The sequence below is a fragment of the Manis javanica genome, chromosome 6 (assembly GCF_040802235.1).
Source record: "Manis javanica isolate MJ-LG chromosome 6, MJ_LKY, whole genome shotgun sequence".
NCBI lineage: Eukaryota > Metazoa > Chordata > Mammalia > Pholidota > Manidae > Manis > Manis javanica.
In genome coordinates this window covers 148,730,906-148,750,875 of record NC_133161.1, presented here as the reverse complement: position 1 = coordinate 148,750,875, position 19,970 = coordinate 148,730,906, and the positions used below count along the sequence as shown (strand labels likewise).

General features: G+C 44.7%; 1 protein-coding gene across 16 annotated transcripts in view; it reads right to left on the bottom strand.

Annotated features, from left to right (window-relative positions):
* USP28 (ubiquitin specific peptidase 28) overlaps window positions 1–19,970 on the bottom strand; it is a 59,355-nt gene that overhangs the window by 4,370 nt on the left and 35,015 nt on the right. For 9 of the 16 annotated variants that reach the window (XR_012132772.1, XM_073239761.1, XM_036992779.2 and 6 more), the window contains 16 exons: window positions 18,809–18,957; window positions 16,981–17,108; window positions 14,362–14,457; window positions 13,499–13,678; window positions 11,012–11,232; window positions 10,044–10,114; window positions 8,478–8,706; window positions 6,472–6,666; window positions 5,804–5,943; window positions 5,457–5,636; window positions 4,399–4,494; window positions 3,612–3,790; window positions 3,418–3,496; window positions 2,587–2,666; window positions 1,931–2,054; window positions 423–618 (listed from right to left, as the gene is read on the bottom strand). Coding sequence is in view for 14 of the 16 variants with exons in the window: in XM_073239761.1 (XP_073095862.1) it covers window positions 423–618; window positions 1,931–2,054; window positions 2,587–2,666; window positions 3,418–3,496; window positions 3,612–3,790; window positions 4,399–4,494; window positions 5,457–5,636; window positions 5,804–5,943; window positions 6,472–6,666; window positions 8,478–8,706; window positions 10,044–10,114; window positions 11,012–11,232; window positions 13,499–13,678; window positions 14,362–14,457; window positions 16,981–17,108; window positions 18,809–18,957 (2,343 nt within the window). In the remaining 2 variants the exon portion in view is untranslated. Of the gene's footprint in view, window positions 1–422; window positions 619–1,930; window positions 2,055–2,586; window positions 2,667–3,310; window positions 3,497–3,611; window positions 3,791–4,398; window positions 4,495–5,456; window positions 5,637–5,803; window positions 5,944–6,471; window positions 6,667–8,477; window positions 8,707–10,043; window positions 10,115–11,011; window positions 11,233–13,498; window positions 13,679–14,361; window positions 14,458–16,980; window positions 17,109–18,808; window positions 18,958–19,970 lie in introns of those variants that run through there. The other 7 variants (XM_073239764.1, XM_036992784.2, XM_036992785.2 and 4 more) reach the window with 3 other exon arrangements.

The following is a 19,970-nucleotide window of genomic DNA, read 5'->3' as shown; positions in this document are numbered from 1 at the left end:
GCTGAATAATATTCCATTGTATATGTACCACATCTTCTTTACCCATTCATCTACTGATGGACACTTAGGTTGCTTCCATAACAGATCTTGATTTTTAAACCATAAAATTAGAGTTCAGGTTTAGGCAGATAAAAAAGTAACTGAAGTCTGACCTTCCTGGAGAGCAGCAGTATCTTTAAACAGCTTGCTGGCTCTATGCAGAGATGCTTCAGCAGCCACAGGGAGGTAAGGGGAGACAAAGAGGGACAGAGCCCAGGTTCCCATCCCTTGCAGAAGAGCAGACCCAATTTTAACTCACTGATATGCTAGGGGATCCAATAATCCCTCAAAAAGGTGGACAACAAGTGCTATAGAATGAGATCACTGTAATTCTACAATTCTCGAGGGACTAAAAAATACTAGCAGTGCCAACAGTAACATACCTGCAATATCTTGCCCAAGGTAAGAGCACCAGTGGTTTCTCATGACCTCAATGGCAGCTAGGTCATCCTTGGAGATATCATCATTAATGATAAGATGAATGCAGGGAATGATCAACTCATTCATCACATTAATGCCCTCTGTTACAGAGGGGTCATCATTGGTTTCAAAGAGAGAGGCTGCTCTGGCATTCAGCTCCTGCAGATACAGAGTGAAAAAAATAGTCTGAAAGAGATAAATATCTAGAAGAACCTAAATACATAAATATTAGAAGAGCCTAGACAAGCAGTTTCACATTTTACTGCACACTGGAATTGCTCAGAGAGCCTTAAAACCAGTGATGTCCCACCCAGACGTACTGGTGTGATGGGCATACAGGAGGACTTGGGTGCTGGGATTTTCTCCAAAGCCCTCAAAGTGATTCTAATGCAGCCAAGTCTGTGACCCCTTGGTCTGAACTTGCAAGTCAAGGTCATGCTTAACACCTACTTCTACCAAAAGGCCCTTCCAACAGTTCTGGAGCTCCACTGAGTGTCTGAATCACCTACAGAAGAAATGCTGATTCTCAGGCCCCTCCCCAGCGCTTCTGGCTTAACGTGTGGGGACAGCCTGGGTCACTGCAGTGCAAGTAAAACATTCAAAACAGAATCTGTATTTTGTGGCTTAAACATAAAAGCATGACTCTAATAGAATTCAGATCCAGAATCTACAAAGACCTTCTTCAGCTTCAAAAAGCCCTGCCTGCCACATATGATACAAAAATCAAAGCATAAATCAGAAAATGAAGCTCCTGAGATGAATATAAATCAGACTTAATCTTCCTTCATTTTATCTTTAAAAGGCAGTAGTTGAAACGCTGGCTGGCCTGACTCTTCCCAGGAAGGGCAACTCTGGTGCGTGCCGGGAAAGACCAGTGCAGGCTCACAGCCGGAGCACCACCTCCCCCTTGTTCTTTGTATCAACCCTGGGGGGGTCAGAGGGGATGTGGGTCTGCCCTTCACGTGGCTGCCAAATGCAAAACAGGCTAGGAAAGACCTTCGGGGAACAGTAGGACCAACTCTTACAGTTCATCTTTTTAAAAAAAACCTGGAGTCTCTTAGAAGTCACAGAAACGCCCATCTAGTAGCTTAGCAAGGAACACCGAAGAAGCGCTGCGTCCCTTCCCCATGCTCATCACCGCCAGGCACAGGGCAGGCAGCCGGAGGAGCACCTGTGCCTCGGGAGCCCCCAGGCTGCGGCACCGCTGAAGGCCACCCTGCAGGCCAGCGCGAGGGGCGCGGCAGCAGGGGGAGTGCTTCGGCGCCTCCCACCTGGCTTGCTCGCAGGCCTGGAAGATACTCAAATGCCTCAAACAATGTTTCCAATGTAAACCTACTCTTGACAGTTTGGAACAATCTAAAACCTGCTGAAGATTACTTTGTTTTTGAGCTTTATTTCTTCATGGCTTCAAGGAGCAGAGGAACACACAATAAAGTAATAAGACTCAAAAGGCTTTGCAAACAGTACAGACCAGCAGGCATTTTCTTCGGTACAAGGCGATCACCGACTCCTTCACGCCCCGGAGGGGCCCCTTGATCAGCAGCGTGGTATTGCTCTGGTAGGCATACACCAGGTAGGAAAGAGCCTCTTGATACCTGAGGAAACAGCAGATAAGCAGCAGCTAGTGCCCTTCTCCAGAGCCTGGGGCTCAGACCCCACTGCTCCCTAAGAAAAGAACTTATGGGGCTTCGATTATGGAGAAGTCTTAGAGATGGAGGCAGCGTGTGTGCAGGAAAAGGCTGAGGGTCAAAGCTGCAGCCAGTCTCAGCTTTTCTGCAAACTGGACAAGAAATCCAGGGCAACCGTGAAACTTCCCTTGGCTTCAGGTTTTCCACCTCTAAAAGAGCGGACTAGATACTATGGCCCATGCCAACTTTAAGATTCATCTTCTGAATTAATCTTCATTTTTCACAAACAAAATCTGATCCCTATATCTCTTTACTCTACCATTACAAGAAGGATGAGAAAAACGTGTGTGATGTTCGGAACAGAACTGAGGGAACACCGGGAAAAGCAGAAGCATGTGGCTCACGGGTGAGGGAGGTGATGCCCCCCGAGCATTAGTGTTCCTGGTGAGCACCGACACTTGCCCTGACCCGCAGTTAGTGACCTAAGAGGCCAACCTACTTTCCTTTTTGATAGAGCTCCAGGCCTGTTAGGAGATACACAGACACCTTTCGAAACAAGCTGTAATCTTCATGCCACTTCTGAAAAGGAATGACACCCATTAATAACAATGACCACGACAAACTGTTCTTACAAACAATACAAACATTTATTAAGCACACAGCCAAGGCACAAAAATGACAAACACTTTCAGATCATACTGGATTCACCATTTAGAGTAAAAGTCTACTGCCGACCTTAATTTTCAATGTCCTGTTCCTTCCACTGAGGAACAGAAATACTTAGGTTAATTTCTAACCCACATCAAAGCTGTTCAGCTCTGGTGTAAATGAACAACCTCGCAGGTTTGACAAAGCTGTCCTGATGTGGGGAAGGTAGAAGGACAAGGCCATGCCAATCACAGAACGTCGAGGAAGCTCAGCAGATGTGGTGGGCACACACACTGCGGGTGTCACGTGACTGCCTCGCCTACGGCACAATGCACTTTTGGGAAAACTTGTAATTACATATGCATGTTAATGCATGGAAATTTAACTTCTAATGTAGAAGTACTAGAAAACTATTATTTAAAACAAACCCAAACCATGAATTTAAGAATTTAATTGCCCAGGACAGGGCTAAAGTAAGTATTTAAGGGAAACAAAGTGTTGATTCATCTTAACAGACTAGAATAAAGAAGCCAGCTCTTTCAGAGGGTAAGAAAAGATCATCCATCCATTCTTACCCATATTTTTGGGTGGGGGAGGTGGTCAGTCCGAGATCACACAAAATGGTTAGTTCTGCCTCAAGAACAAATGTTTCTGCTTTGTAGATTTAAAGAAAAGACTTCACCTTGTACTCGTCCATATTCATGTCATCTGGGCCGATCTCCTTCAGCTTAGCCTGAGCTACCTTCATGATGCTGATGGACCTGTGTGGGACCAACCTCAGAAAGCAATGGAAGGACACGGCGCCCAGCTGCCCCTCAGAGGCGCCGTCAGGCCAGACCCGAAGCGGGGAGAGGCCCCTGAGTGCAGCCCTCTCACCTTTCATCATAGCTCAGGTTTCTATCTGCAAACTGTTCCAGAAGGGTCCGTTCCACTACCCTTTTAGGCGCTTCATTTTGGAAAAAGTAGACAAGCACATGCTGAAGCCTGGGGTCACTGTGGGAGGGGGGCTCCTCCCTGGCAAGCTGGTAGAGCCTGGAGTACTCCTCATGGAATGCCTGTCGAGACAGCAGGGGTGGCAGGAAAGGGCCCCCTGTGGGCTTCTGCTCAGAAGCTGAGGCCCCCAGGCTGATCCTACGAATCACAGAGCCAACTATGAATCTGTAAGTTGTCTGCATTTCATAAGGGATAAAACTCCTGCACCAAAGAAATACTGTACTCACAAAAAACTCATTTTTTTTCTCACAAGTTCTCAGAAAGACATACAGCTAATTGTTTCAGGCACATTCTTCAGTCCCAAGGACCTGAATTCTGAAAAATCCACAGTGCAATCTACTCAAGTATCTTATACTTTATTTAAGTACCTTAAAAATACGGCCCCCAAATTACAAAGGCACTGTCTCACTCACACCTGCAGCAACGGGCATCCCCTAAGAATACCAAGCTCCAGGCTCGGGAACAGAACTGGACCGCTTGCCCAGGCACCAGGGCCAAAGAGAGGAGCAGTCCCCGCTGGGGCACAGCTGTGCGTCACTGACAGGAAAGGGAGTTTTCTGTTTTACTCCAGTGAAAACATTTTAACCCCACTTTTCCTATCTAACAGAATTACTGCCCCATTACTATGATACCTGGGGTGTAAGGTATAGAACTCAAAAAGCAGAGATACCTTAATAAGCCCTGCTTCAGACCCATCGCGGTCGAAGGTCTGGCGGGCTTTAGCTATGGCCAGGATGACCCCTTGCATGGCAGGGCTCAGCATCACCTGCCACAGGAGGGCACAGAACAGAGAGAGAAGGAGGAGAGAAGGAGGTTCAGAGGAAGACTGTGCAGAGGAAAGCACACAGGCTGCAGGCCAGGCCTTACGCGCCTGTGCCGCGACGTTCAGGGCCCCTTCCCTGCTCTCTCCATGCCAAGGCCTGTCCAGACAGCTTTTCCTACATACTCCAGTGTGGCAGATGAACAGAGATGTCTGAGAACACCCACAAATGGCACAGCTAAATGTTTAAAATGTTAAATTCTAGCCCTTGGGGGGGCCTGAGTTGAGACTTCCACAGTAGTTCTGAAGTTTGGGTATATATCCCAAACACAAAGCTCTTTCAGAGTTTTACAAGGGTAAGCAGGACATTTAAAACAGTCTGGAAATTAGGGCAAACACAAAAATGACTTTATAAAATGAAAACAATTCAATGACTAAAAAAATATATATCCCACAGGAGAACACAGGTGTGAGAGGCAGGATTCATGACGGTGAATGTGGAGGGACAATCGTACAGGAGACAGCAATGTGGGATCTACAGCCGCCTCCCGAGCTTCAGAACTAAAAGAACCTCAATGCACACTTGTTTTGTTCACTAGACCATTGAAAAATCTGCATTTGGAGGAAAAATAATGGACTAATATTACCAAAGACAAAGGCCACTAACTTAAAGAGCAGTTTTGTTGCTATTTTACCAAAACAGGAAGCAAACTCCCCCATTCTGAGACACCGAGGCTCTGCAGCGGCCCGTGTGCCCGGCAGATGCACGCGGGGCAGCGCACAGCAGGAGCAGGGCCATCTTTTAAAAACTGGTGACTAAGGGGAAAACAGGGTGGCCCTCTTGGCCATTGTTTGTTTCAATGAGAAAATATTAACTGTTGCCAAACACCTTCAAAGAGTGCGCTTAGCCACGTGGGAAGGAAACAGGACTGACAACAAGCAGCCGAATCCTGCACTCGTGTCTGTACCTCCTCATCATAGCCATCTGCAGCAGATCTAACCAGAATCCTTCCCACACTGGGAATCTCCACTTCAGAGACCTCAGCGTTAGGCCGGGCAGCGGGCTCGGCATCATTAGCCTCTGGGGGCTGCTCTGACTGCTCTGCAAGGTTTGTCTCCAGGGGCGGGGGCTCCTCGGGCTCAGCTTCCTTAGGTTGTGGCAGTAGGATGGAGAGAAAGAGTGAGAAAAAAAAAAAACACAGGAGAAATACAGATGGATTGGTTAAATGAGACACAAAATAAGAGAAATGTGAGAAAACTGGCCACAGCTGCTGAGAGCCCACGCTTGCTGCACACGGCGCCCAGGTACACTCACCTCCCTTAGGGCTGCCTCCACCCCACTCCTCTCGTAGGCCCGGGCTGTGTTGGCAATGGCCTGGGCAGTCTGCTCCTTGGCGATCACAGCGTGCTCCGACGACAGGCAGCGAGCCCCGGGAGGAGGGGCCGCCGGGGGCGCTGGCAGAAACAGCACAGATCAGCACAGAACCCTCTGCAGAAGGCAGGCAGAGTGCATCCCAGCTCCAGCACACGCCTCTTCCTGCAGGCCCTGAAGGAGCACCCACGCATCGTCGCCCAGAGACTAGTGACTGGGAGAAACCGTACAGCAGCGAGCACCTCAGTGAAACTTCCCGTGTCCCCACCTGCCGAAGCTCTTTATGTCAAGAGGCTTCCTATGAACCACCACGTGCTTGTCAGGGAATAGCACCTTTGGGGAATGGTTTTCGATAACATCCACCTATTAATCCTGCCAGTCAGTTTCTCCTACAACCTGGCAAACAGGCGGAAACTGCAGAGTCAAGGACAATAGGCAGTGTTCGTGACGTCACTCCCGCCCATCAGGTGGGACACCCCGAAGTCACCGGCTGCTCCATCAGGCTGCACGACACCAGCTGTACTGGCACCACGCTGTGCAGACTGGCGGCACCAAGACCAGCCGAAGGGCATGAGCTGAAGGGGCACGGCCAGAGCGTCCTTCTCAGATACCTGGGGCGGAAGAGAAATCCTGAGATGCTGAGCTGGTGGAGGAGTCCATCTGAGGGACTTTGCACGACTGCTCCCCTTCCCACTCCTCTACTTCCCGCTCGAACTTCCAGTTATCCTCCTGAACGTAATGCTTGAGTTCAGCAGGTAAGGCCTCCACCTCTCCCGACATCTGGTCCGGTTCACCCGAGGCTGCCTCTGAGGAAGAGCGAAGACAGTGAAAACGGGGTGCCATCCAGCAGAAGGTCAGGAGGATTCAGAAGGTTCTTTCCAGGAAGGAAGACAATGAGACTGTCTTTGTTCTTACACCTAATCACACACACACACACACACACACACACACACACACACACACACACACACACACACACACACATGCTCCATGTGCAGTACTGACGTTAAGGCCAACAGTCTATGGACACCGATAGCAGCTCCTGCTGTGATCGTGGGTGGGTACACACCAAGTATCTGATGAATGAATGAATGAGTGAAATGAATCACAGTAAGGGTTCAGAATGGAGGGCAGTAATGGCAAAACAGTAAGAACAGACCAAACATTTCTTAGAAATTCAGGAAATCATCACGTGGCAGAAATCTCAGCTCAGATTTACCAGTGTGGCATTGATAAGACTATCCATCTAGGGATGCTGAGAAACGGATTCCAGGACATCACACTGCCCACATTTCACACACGGAAGTGCTATCAGAAAGCAACCTGACAGGATGGTTGGATGGTCACTAACACTGGTTCATTAAAAGTTCTGATGAGAAATGGCAGATATCAAGGATGTATTAAATTTAACTTCCAGCCCTGTGACCAAAACAAGAGACCTACAGCAGCACAGCGCACCACCTTACTGGCCGCCACTAACTAGTCTTTTCACTGAACAAAAGGCAGTTTCCCTTGTCTGTTTCTGTAACAGCGTGAGCCACACACGTGGTGACAAGGCGCTTTCTACTGGGAGCCGCCACAAGCAGAGGCTCCAGCTTTCCCACTGCAAATGCCCAACTACAAATGTCACCTGCTGCCGTGTGATCATTCCCCTCCATCCCCAGCCCCAACGTCAACAGCGAGTCGGAAAGACAGCGTGCTGCCCAGTTAAGTTCCTTACATGATTTCTCACTTGTGCAACACAGTGAGGTTTGAACATTAAAAGAAAAAACCTTGTATGATCGTAGACCTCTCACAGAGGATGGGAAGGAAAAAAGAAAGAAGAATGTAAATGGGAAAGAGCACAGAATCTGGAGTGAGAACTGGGTTTGAATCTTGGGCCAGCCATTTATTTCCTGCCTGTATGAGTCAAGAACCTCAGCTGGGAAACACAGATGGTAAGATGTCCTACCCTGTCTCTTCCCTTACAGTTATATTACCAGAGAAAGAGTTCAAAAGCTTGCAGAAAAGAGTAAAGTTTCAATATAAATGGTAACTACAACTGCTCTTAGCATTGGCAGCATTACAAGAAGTATGAAATTTTTCAGGCAAATGCACTTGTAAACTTCAACTACATATGTGCAAAAATATGCACACAAAGATGTCACAAAAAAAAGAAAAAACTAGACAAGGTAAAAGTCTATCAACAAAAGGTTGGTTTAATACATTGTGTATATACCCCATGCAATGCAATTATTATGCTGAATGAGTTGGTTCTATTTACAAAAATACAGAGATTGCTAAGATACACAATTCAGGGAAAAGATGCAGAATAGAATGGAAAACTATCCTACTTGGGGTGGGAGAGAGACATTGATAAATAAGCTCTAGCTTCTGCACAGACCATTTCTTACTACATGAAAAACCTAAGAATGGATATATTTGTCAGGTTCAAGGATGGAGGTGGAAAAGCAACTTCCTTTCCCTTTTTATTCTCTTTTGTACTATTGGTACTTTTTAAATTATTACTTTATAATAAATTCAAAAAATTTTTTTAAACTATAAATTTGTTCCCTTCCCTGTGGAGTACGGACTCCCTCCCACCTCTGGCTCCCGCTAAGGTGTGAGGTGCTCTTACCTGCACTGAAGCGGGGCAGACTGTCGTCGGTGTACATCAGACAGTAAGCGCTGACATTCCTCAGGCCCCCGTAGGAATCTCTTTCAAGTTCTTCCCAGGAAGATTCAGTGACAGAGGTGTCATTGTACTTGAGCCAGACTTGTCGGGGTTGGTCATAGACATAGGCCCAGTAGTGTCCAGCGTTTGCTTGTCCTTCGTGAACAAGAACAGCATGCAAGCGATAAGGCACCTGCAGATCAGAAGGTGTGTTCCCGCGTTAGATTCAGCAGAGTACCTGACAACATTTAGGTAGGAAAACTCAAAATCCCCAATATCAGACATAGGAACACTGACTATTTATACAGATACTTGATACGGGGCTCACATCAAAACATCTTGTTGATTCAATAGGAACTAATAAAACACAGCCTTGGAATCTACCAATTATGCCCCAGTTCCTGAACCTTTAAACTAGAGATCTCTGTGAGGACTCCTTAAACTCCTACGATTATAGATCTAAAGCCAAAGATAACCTAGACCTATTTATCCTTCCAATTTCAAACAGTTGATCTAAAAACAGAATCTCCTTGAGAAAACGTTTAACATATTTGGGACCCACAACAAATTTAGTGGTCATTTTGTTCTATGCCTACTTTATTTGGCATCAAAATTTAAGTTTTCATATTTCATTATGAATCAGCCATGTGGTCCCTATATTTCCTCTTGCAAGGACTCATTCGACTACCTAGGGTGAAGACCCTTTTAACTACATGCTCATTCCAACACTTGGAAAGCATTTCTCTAACATGAAGAGAATAGAGCAGTGTTCACAGCACCGAGTCAGCAGTGGTGAGGAAAGCAAAGAGCCATATAGGCGGATCAGACTTACGCACGGTCAGTTCCTTGACATGCTGTTGCTGATGGTGAAGTTTTGAAATAACACCAAAGAGAAAATGGGAAAAACCCGAGATTCACATGCTGCATTCCTGATGTGCAACGGCAGCGTGCTTCCACAAGGCCCCAGGGACAGTTCTCCAGAGGTTCACACACAAGGCACTGAGGTCACGCCCCTGACTGGAGCATCTTTTTCCCTCCATGCCCAGAATATAATTCTAAACAAAAATTTATGTGATAACAATTTCTTCCTGTCCACCTCCCTTTGGGAGCTGTTAGAAATAAGTCTGGAAAACGTGCTGCTAAACAATGGGCCACACAGGATCATGGTCCCTATGCTCAGAAAGGAGGGGTAACCGAGCCCTGGTTCAGGTTTTTCCCATTGCACTGCTGAAATCACCATTTTATGAGAAATTTGTATTAGCACTTGACAGCAAACCTTTCTATTGTATGAAAACACACCACAGGGAGAATCAAAAGATGTCTGTTTTAGGTTCTATGGCTGGCAGGAGATACAGTGCTTTGTTTTAGCCTAACATAAAGAAATAGAACACCACCTATTTCTTTCCTAAGTTTATTCTCATATGACAGGGAGGTTCCCATTTGGTTTCAAAGGAAATTGTCCAATTTTCTTGGTATCATTAGCACTATTAGAACACGCCTTGACTACCTTCCCATCAATTTTCATCCTACCTGGCAAAGGAGAGGGTCACAGTACATCTGTTCAATAGTCTGGGTAGTGCTTGCAATGCAATTCTTTAAATCTGTTAAAAAAAGAACGTTGTTAAAATGGTTTCATTCCATGTCCCACAGGGTGCTCAGCTGAGCAGTGTGCGTGGTCCTAACGACTAGCTTCACTCCACGAGCCGAGGAGGAGCTGCAGTGGTAAAGTCGCTAGTGCTTTAGGTTCTGAAGGCTTCTGCTTTAATATGATTACATTAAGGTTTAAAACATGGGCTAGTAGAGTTGGCACGAAAGCTTCTTAAAGAGGAAACAGCCTATTTAGAAAGAGCCCTGCCGGGTCACTTGGGTATAAAGTGTTATGTCCCCAAGACAGGACCTGGAGGAGAAGGCAGCAAAAGGCAGCAACGTGAGAGGACCCTGGACTTCATTTTTTTTAAATGTGTGTGTGTATTTATTTCTCCTTGTAAGGAGAAAGGAGGGGGAGGAGGGAAAGCCTGAGCAGCATGAAAGGCTACAGGACCTCTACAAACAGAGCGCTAGGCAACCCATTCTGCACCTTGCTCATTGCTCCAGTGTCTCCGCCTCTTGACCTCCAGCAGAGCATGCCCCATATTGAGACGGTGTTTGGAAGTCGCTATCCAGGAAGGCTAAGCTCTAAATTTGGGTCAACTGACGCCAGAGTCCAGATTAAGTACAGGAAGGGAAATCAGCAGATAACAGAGAAATCCCAGCCAAAGGTGATCCTGAGTGTCTTAGCTTCCCAGGAATTCCCAGGAATTTTGAGGAGAGAATCTAGGAGGGACCTTCCCACAGTTAAACCATGGCGATGTGAACCGATCCTACAGGGAACTGAAATTACAAAAGAGACCTGATCACATGCCCCAAAGGACAGAGTGCAAGGCGACGGCAGAAAACCCGGCCCCCAAGCATCCAAACAGGAAAGGGAGGACGGGGTAGGCATGTTTCGGGGAGCCGACCTTGTATATCTTGCTCAATCTCACTCCGCCATCTCTGAAGACAGGTCCTCACAAAGTGCATCTCCTCCTCCGTGACAGTCCGCGGGGCGGGGTGTGCAGGCACTTCCACGGGAGCCCGGGAGGGTGCGGGCGACTGAACCCCTGTCCTGGGCTTGTGCAGAGACCCTTCAGAGGAAGAGCAGGTGCTTCCAGCACCCTGAGAAGAGCCTTCTTCACTTGGGCTGAAGGAAGGCAAAAACCATGTCCACGTGATGATTTTCGGAACGTGCCCTGCCCTAAGTCAGTGTGCTGTGCTGAGCAAGCTGCTCCGTGGAACGGCACAGCTGTGATTCAGGGCATCTCCACATTCACCATCTCATTTAACACCATCTGTCCATGAGGCAGATGCTATTACTCTCCCCATTTCACCAAATCACAAGCCTAAGGTTTAGACAAATGAAGCAACTTTCCCAGGTTCCCCCAGCCAGTAAGCGATGGAGAGGGACTGAAGCCCAGCCCCTCTGAGTCTATGGCTCATGCTCTCTAAGCACTTGCACTGCATCTCAGGAGGAAGGGAGGAGAAGGGGAGGGGAGACGGGAATACAGGGACCGGAAGAATCAAGGTCGCAACTACAGAGTTCCCGAGAAGCAACCGACCAAACTGATAACGGTCCGTCCAGGAGTGAAATACACAGAAGCAAGAAAAATGAACTATCAGGTCAGGTCACAGGGGTACATATAGGAAGTCAGACTTAAAGGCAGGCAATCCAGCTCTACCACCCTTAGCTGAAGACCCAATGCAATGTCAGCAGCCTCAGATGAGTAATCTAATCCTCAGCTATAAAATGTAGATGTTAAATTCAGTGCTGTAAAGTATGTAAAGTAAATGTTAATTAATCTACTAATTAACAGAGTTCAAACTGCACAGAGACAACTGGCCAAGGATATACTTAGCTCCCAACTGTACTTAGCTATCTATTTCAAACCAAAACTGAAGAATATGAACTTGCTTCAGCTTTGATGTAATAGAGGCCTTCATTCCCTGACTCCCGCCTCAAACACACAAAATAACGAAGAAAACCTCTTTCCTAAGGACCCACACCTATGGAAAAATAAGCCCATTAAACATATCTCAATCCCACAAGAGATTACACACACACCACAACTTTAAAATCTAGTCATCTCAGACAATATTATTTTATGTGATTATAAACCTATACAACCACTTTTTTAAAAAGTAGAACCATTTATATTTCATAAAGCATATGAGAAAATTCTAGTAAAAACTTCTACTAATAGATGAATAGATAAAAAAGATGTGGTACATACATACAATGGAATATTACTCAGCCATAAAAAAGAATAGAATCCTGCCATTTGCAGCAACATGGATGGACCTAGAGGGTATTACGCTCAGTGAAATAAGGCACACAGAGAAAGACAAATATCATATGATTTCACTTTCATGGAATCTAAAACACAAAACAAATGAACAAACAAAGCTGAAACAGACTCATAGACAACAGACTGGTGGTTGCCATAGGGCAGGGGATGGAGGGGTGGGTGCAATAGGTGAAGGGGGAAAAATTAGTGAGAATGTTTGAAATCTTGATCTGAGTGATGGTTATATGACAGTGTGTGCACACACGTGTGTACATATATACACACACACCCCTAAACACATAAGTAGGGTGTAAAAAGTAAAAGAACCCCCATCCCTAGGCTTATGCCACCCCCTAGAAATACTCATTCTTCACATTTGGTGTGTTCTATCCAGACACACATTTCCATTCACACATGGATGAATAAATATTAATGGGGATGGGGGGAGGTGAAGGGTTGGGGAAATAATTGGGTTTTTAACATAAAAGTCTAGCTGTTTTTTTTCAATGAGTTCTAGTGATTTTAGTTGCAGGACACACACATCAGTTTGATCTGAGCTGACCCAGGGGCTCCTCCAGGTTACGAGGGTCACAGCATGTGGCTGAGCTGGAACAGAATCTGAGGGCTCATGTGACTGGCCTCCCTGTCTCCTCACTAGGTACCCCTCCAGGCTGTCCTCTTCAACTTCTAGCCAGTTCTTCCCCATGTTTTCATTTTCTATTTATGAGTAAGTCTTTCTTTGATGTTTAGATAGGTGCATATGGTGGAGGAGTGGGGGAAAAAGATGGGTGCTTGAGGTTTCCTAAGGCCTGTATGGGCAGCTAGTCACAGCTAGTACAAAACAAGGCTCTAAAGCCCCTGGTGGAGGATGAACACCATCCCAGACAGTTCAAGAAGCCTCTGGAATAGTCCCAACCATCCTACAGGCAAGGCAGGGGAGCGCACTGGTGGGAATTATGAACTCCTGCCCAAGTGACAGGGGTGAGCAAGTCCTCCCCTTTCAGACAAAGAACTCGCTGCCCTTGGGCTCTCATGGGGTGAGTGTTAATCAGGTGGAAAGAAGGCACGCAGTCCAAATTAAATTTTAAAATGCACATATACTATTTTGCAGCTTGTTTTCATTACCTTTCCGTGGATGTCAGGTCAGAGCCCGGGCAGCACACTGAAGAAACTGGTAACGGCAGGCGTGCATGACTTCGAGGTGCGGTACTTTCTGAGGCAGGTTTTGTGCTAGCAAATTCAATGACGTATTTCAGCATGTCTGGGAGTGGGAACCGAGCTGGGCCTGAGCCGTACTGCACATACCTACAAGGCAAAGACAGCAGTCTTCTCCTGGCCAAGTGTGTCTTGTATTTTGTGGCTCACTGACAAAGGGTCTCTTTTGGTGTACAGAGTCCCTGCAGAGGCTTATTCCTAAAGGCTATACAATATTTGATACATTACTCAAAAACCCTTAGGGCAAACATTCTCTCAACTACAAAAGTAAAAACTGGTAACAACCTAAATGTTTATGCCTGGCAGGAAACACTTCAGATGGGCTCCTAACTGAAATCATCCCAGTCATGCTTTCTTTTCCTTGATGTCTAATCACATCAGGCTCTGGTCACAAAAGCAAATTCTGTTACTTAGATGAAGAGAGCTATATTGCCAGTACTCAGATCTGAAAATAATCTTGGTGAACTAAGACTGAAGGGTTTCTTCTTTGCTGCCCTTTAGATCAACTACTTTTGCAATTAAGAATGAGAGAGAAAGTAAGTGTTAAGAAAGATCATAGTTTAAGGAAATTGGCAAAGCTTTCTTTCGCAAGGTCCTCAGTACCTTGTCATTCATGTACTCATTCAACAGTATAGGCGAGCCATAAATCACTAAGATCTCTCTGGGATTAGTAAAAAATCAGTATTTTCAATATGTAACCAAAATAATTAGTTGTCTTAATAATAACCAATCTTCTGACATCCATTTCTAAGAGTAAGGTGCCTACTACTCACCTTTCCAATTTTTGCTGCAGAACTTTTATTTCTTCCTTCGACTTTCGAATGCACTCTCTCTTACTGCGGATGAGCTCTTTGCTTCTGTACATGTACCTAAGCAGATGATAATTCCACCAACACAATTTATATTTGAAAGCATTAATGGCACAAAGTCTCAGCAAACTAGGAATACGAAGAAACGTCCTCAATCACACAAAGGGCCCCTGTGAAACACACAGCCGACATCATACTCAATGACTGAAAAGCTCTCTCCCTGAGACCAGGGACAGGGCAGGGTGCCCACTCCCATCTCTTCTACTCAGTGTTTTACCCGAGGCACAGCAAGTACAATGGTGGATGGACAGATGGATGGAAGGACAGAATGAAAAATGGAAGGAGGAAAGGGGGAGGGAAGGAGGAAGGAAGGAAAGAAAACACATATAAATAGTAAAGTAAGAAGTACAACTGCCTTTAGCTACAGATGACATGATTGTCTACATAGAAAATCTCAACAAATCTACAAGAATGCATCAGAGTCAGTGAGTTTATTTAGTAAGGTCAAAAGATACAAAGACAATTTAAAAAAAACAGGAAAAAAATTACTGCATTTCTGTATACTCATAAACAACAAATGTTAAGTAAAAAAAATTTATAACATCTAAGGCATGAATGCTTTAGTAAGACATGTGCAACCCTGTACACTAAAAATTACAAAACACTGTTGAGAGAAGTTATCAAAGACTTAAATAAATGGAGGTACATCATGTTCATGGATTGAAGGGTTAAGCATCATTAAGATGTCAATTTCCCCAAATTCATCTATATATTGAGTCAAAATCCCAATACCTATTAGGTAGAAACAGACAAGCTGATTTCAATACTTGGGGAAATACAAAGGACCAGAATAGGCAAAACAACTTTAAAAAAGAACAAAGTTGAAGGATAGATACTCTCTGATGTCCAGGGTTACAATAAAGCTATAGTAATCAAGACAATGCGGCACTGGCTGAAGATAAGACAATAAACAGAACAGACTCCACAAATAGACCCATAAGTATATGTTCAATTAATTTTTGACAAATGTACAAAGACAATTCAATGGGGGGAAGGCCAGTCATTTCAGCAAATGGTGCTGGGATGACTGGACATCCACATGCCTCCTTCCCCTCCTGAAAAAACAGAAACAAAGGAAAAACACCTGATCTCATACTATAAATAAAAATAGAATCTATTGGGCCACAGACATGAATTTGAGAGTTTTAAATTACAAAATTTCTAGAAAAAAATAGAAGAAATCCTTTGTGACCTTGGGTTGGCAAAGATTTCTTAGAGCACAAAAGCACAAACTACAGAAGAGGAAGCGACACATCGAACCACACGCAACTGAGGCCTCCCGCTCTTCCACAGGCACTGGCAAGAAAATGGAGAATTCAGACGCAGACAGGTGGCACTGGATTCGTATCCAAGATATATAAAGATTTCTTACAGCTCAGTATAAATAAAATAACCCGATTAAAAATGGACAAAAGATTTGAACATCCCACCAAAAAAATATAAGCATGACCATCAATTAAGCACATGAAAAGATGTTCAACATCATTAGTTATCAGAGAAATATAAATCAAAATAAAAACAAGATATTCCTACAAACCCACTAGAATAGCTAAAATTAGAAAGATTGGTAATTCGAGTCACTGGTGAGGATTTAGGGCAAATGCAGCCCTCACAGACTGCTGGGAGGAATGTGAAAGTGTACGGTCACTTTAAAAAACAATTTGGAAATTCTTATGAAGTTAGGCATATACTTTCATACAACCCAGCAATCTTACACATAGGTATTTCACCCAGAAGCACTAAAAACCACACCAAGACTTTTATGTGAATGTTCATAGCACCTTTACTCGAAATAGCCCAAACTGGATACATATGAAATGTGTATCAGTTGATAAATGGAAAAAATATTGTGGTATATCCACATAAAGGAATACTACTCAATAGTATTGAGGAACAAATCACTGCAACAACATGGATAAATCCTAAAAACATTATCCTCAGTGAAAGAGGACAGCCACACAGGGCATATACTGAATACTCATGTCAGTATTATGACCTTCTAGAAACAGCAAAACTACAGGGCCAGAAAACAAGTGAGTGGTCACCAGGGGCTTGGGGGTCAGGGAAGGAACAACTGCAATGGGGTACAAGAGAGCTTCTTGGGTGATGGCACTGTTTCTGCATCTTGACTGACAGTGGTTTGTCACAACTCATTGGCTGTATACCTAAGAATTTAAAAGATTTAAAATACTGTAAGTCTATCAAAAACTTTTTTTTTCAGGAATACAAATAGTATTCAGATTACAAAGAAAAGCACTGTGGCTATTCCACATGCTGTCCCTCATCCCAACATTAACAGGGCGTTCGCCAACAGGCTAGCTACTGAGGCTGTGGTCCAGAGGTCAGAAGCTTCACCAGCGTCACCCTGAGAATGCCTTGGAGATGCACTCTTGGCCCCACGCAGACCCACTGAACCCAAAGAGGCACATTACCGAGACCTCCCGGTGAGTCCTACATGCGTACACCTGGCACAGGCTTACCTCCACTGCTGCAACACCCCGAGATGATCGGCCTAGCACCCACCTGTCCATATAAATGATCTGAGGAAATTCCAGCTTATTGTGAATTTTCTCTGGCTGACCAAGGGATTGATTAAACTCAAATCTTGAAAGTTCAAAGGTCAACACCGGAGGTAGCTTTGTAAACCAACGCTATGTCAGGAATAGAAATGTAGAAGAAGTTAATTTTAGGAAACAGTAATAGCCAGATTTAAAACATCCCTCATCAAACTTTTTTCTTTTATTACAGATTTTATATTCAAATCAAACTCATACCAGAGCTTTTTTTAATCTTAAACACTAACACGACCACTTAGAATCTTACCCTCTTAGAGAATATGGTTAAACACTCCTCAAGACTACAAATTTATGAGCCAATCAACAGCATTTAATTCAACTATCATCCTCCCTTTAAAGATGCAAACTGAACCAGGAATTCATTCATTAAGTCATCAGTATTCAAAAGAGGTTCAAAGAATTAGAATATAACCAAAGAATTAGAAATTGATTGTTGCAGCATGTAACTCAGAAGACTGTCTTGAACCAACTAAAAAGACTAATATGTGTAGATGTATTATACAGTTTATTTATAGTCTATTAAAGCATAATTTGAATCCCCTTTATTTCCAAAAAGAAAACTTCAATTAGCCTCATGATTACGACTTCTCAAGTTTCTGAGAAAATCTCTGAATTCCAAGAATTTACAGATGTCTCAAAAGGGACCCAGTTAAATCAACCTACAATGTTACCCTGAGTTCCAAAAAGGAAAGCACTACTTATAAAAAAGTGACGTGAACTGTCCCTGATCCTTGATCAGGAAAAGCTAAACTAGGAGATGTATTTCTGTTCAATTCATCTGTATGCTGGAAGTCTGTATGAACAGCTTTAAATATTCACTTTGCCAGAGGTGCCAACAGCCACTGCTTGTCACATTCCCCTGTGGGCATGAGGTGAATCCAGGTAGCCTGTGTGACTACCCCTCAGCTAAATTAAAACGGGCATGATAATCTATTGTTTAGAAGAGTTCTCACTCTTGAATAAAGGTCTCCCTAGACCCACGTGGCTAAGGAACACTCCTCCTCTGTACAGCATGCACGTACAACGTCACATGTGCCATGCCTGTCAGGATGAGCCTTTTCCCTGCCAAACCTGGGGGTGGGGGGGTTGGGAAGCAGCTCTAAAGCTCCCGCACTCCGACAAGGCTCACGCTGGGCTCCCTGCTTAACTCAAGGAAGCTCTTCTTTCTCCTGCCTACTGAGTTGCACTCAGAGAAGCCACAGTTTTGTTTCAAAGTGTAAGCTGAAGGAGGATAAGTCAAGCTGTGCTGCTGACAATTACACTGCAAACAGAACTAATTTTTAATCCCAGCTGGGGTGCTGAGCTACCAATTACCCTTGGTCTCCCTTCCCCCTTCTTTCCAACCCACAAAAATACCCAAATATTACATCTGAAAAACTTTAAAAAGCAGAGAACAGTAAATAGTGTAATAGGGAAAACATCCTAAACAGCGCACCATAGGAGTTAATCGCTGTACTTCCACCCTCCAAAAACACAGAGGTAGTGGGCCCCTGCTCCGCTGCGGGCAGGCTTCAATGGAGAGAGAGACCCGAGCACACTCAGAACATGAGCAGCAGGCTGTCTGTACATGCCTGACGCAAATTCATGCCTTTAGAATTCGTCTATCAAACCCTAAGGCTCACTAATTCATATCAGCTCATGAGAGACCTCAGACCAGTTCAAGTTCTGTTAAGTGTGAAGTTATTAAAACACGATGAGAAAACAGTCCGCCGAGGAGCTCACTGCTACTCAGCCAGCTTTGTCACAGGTGCAGCAAATAAAGACACCTGACTCACCTCCTGTTCGTACTTCACTGAATCATCGGGAGGAGGCAGCTCGATGTCACCCTCTACCATGGCCCCTTCCAAACATTCGTCCAAGTTGCTATGACCGTTTACCTGAAGGGGGTACTGGCCGAAGGTCTCGGTGTTGCAGAAGGGCTTTCCTAGGCCAAGAGACAGATGGCTTTTAAAAGGACATCCCAGCTGCTCTCTAAAGCCTTTTTTCTGGCACCACAGGGGCCGTATCTTCCTAACTCAGCAACCTGCTGAGCACTAGTTAGCACACTTGAGCCCACAGAGCGACCACCAGTGAACCTGTGGATCTGGGCATTCATCAGTCACAACTGCCAGCATCACAAAAAGACACGACCAGACATTATGTGCCTCCTGACCAAGGACTACCCCACCACAGTGCATCAGTCTTGCGAAAAAGCCCTGCCTCAACTCAGTCTGGTCAAACTCTGGATCCAGCCGCCCAGGTACACACAGGGGACAAAGGGGATGCTCAGCTCTGGTGTGGAGATGCCAGGAGCAGTATTTCAGACACGAGCAAGTAGAGAACAACCAACCTGGTTTCTGAAAACACACATTTCATGGAAAAAAGGGTGGGGGTGGTCTACAGGTTTTGAAAAGTAACTTAAAAGATAAATCAGCCAATCACAAATTATCCACATATGGATCCTGATTAAAACAAAATAAAAATAAATACACTCTCCCACCTCCTCTATATAAAATTAAGAAACAAATTAGAAATTTGAACACTTGGATATTTGATATTAAGAAATGCTATTTTTTTTGGAGTGATGGTGGTACTGGATTGTTTTAAAAAGAACACAGGCGCGGTAAAAGAAGACGGAGGTGTAGATGCAGGATGACTGGCCATCGGCTAATGGTGACGGTATGTGGGTTCATGGGAGGGGGCTGTACTGCTCTGTTTATATGGGCTTAAAAATTCTCCATAGTTAAAAAATAAGTTTCACGTCCACGATGCAGCTTAGATAAGCCTCTATAATAGACAAGTATGTCCAGTAGTCTGACTCAGCAAAACCTTTTGAAATCTGGTATTACATCGGGAAAAACAACACAGAGAAAACTGAGTAATATCTCTGTGTCTGACGTGAATACTAGACCAAGCTGTATGAATATTATACAATTTCACACGACTCTGAGATTAAAC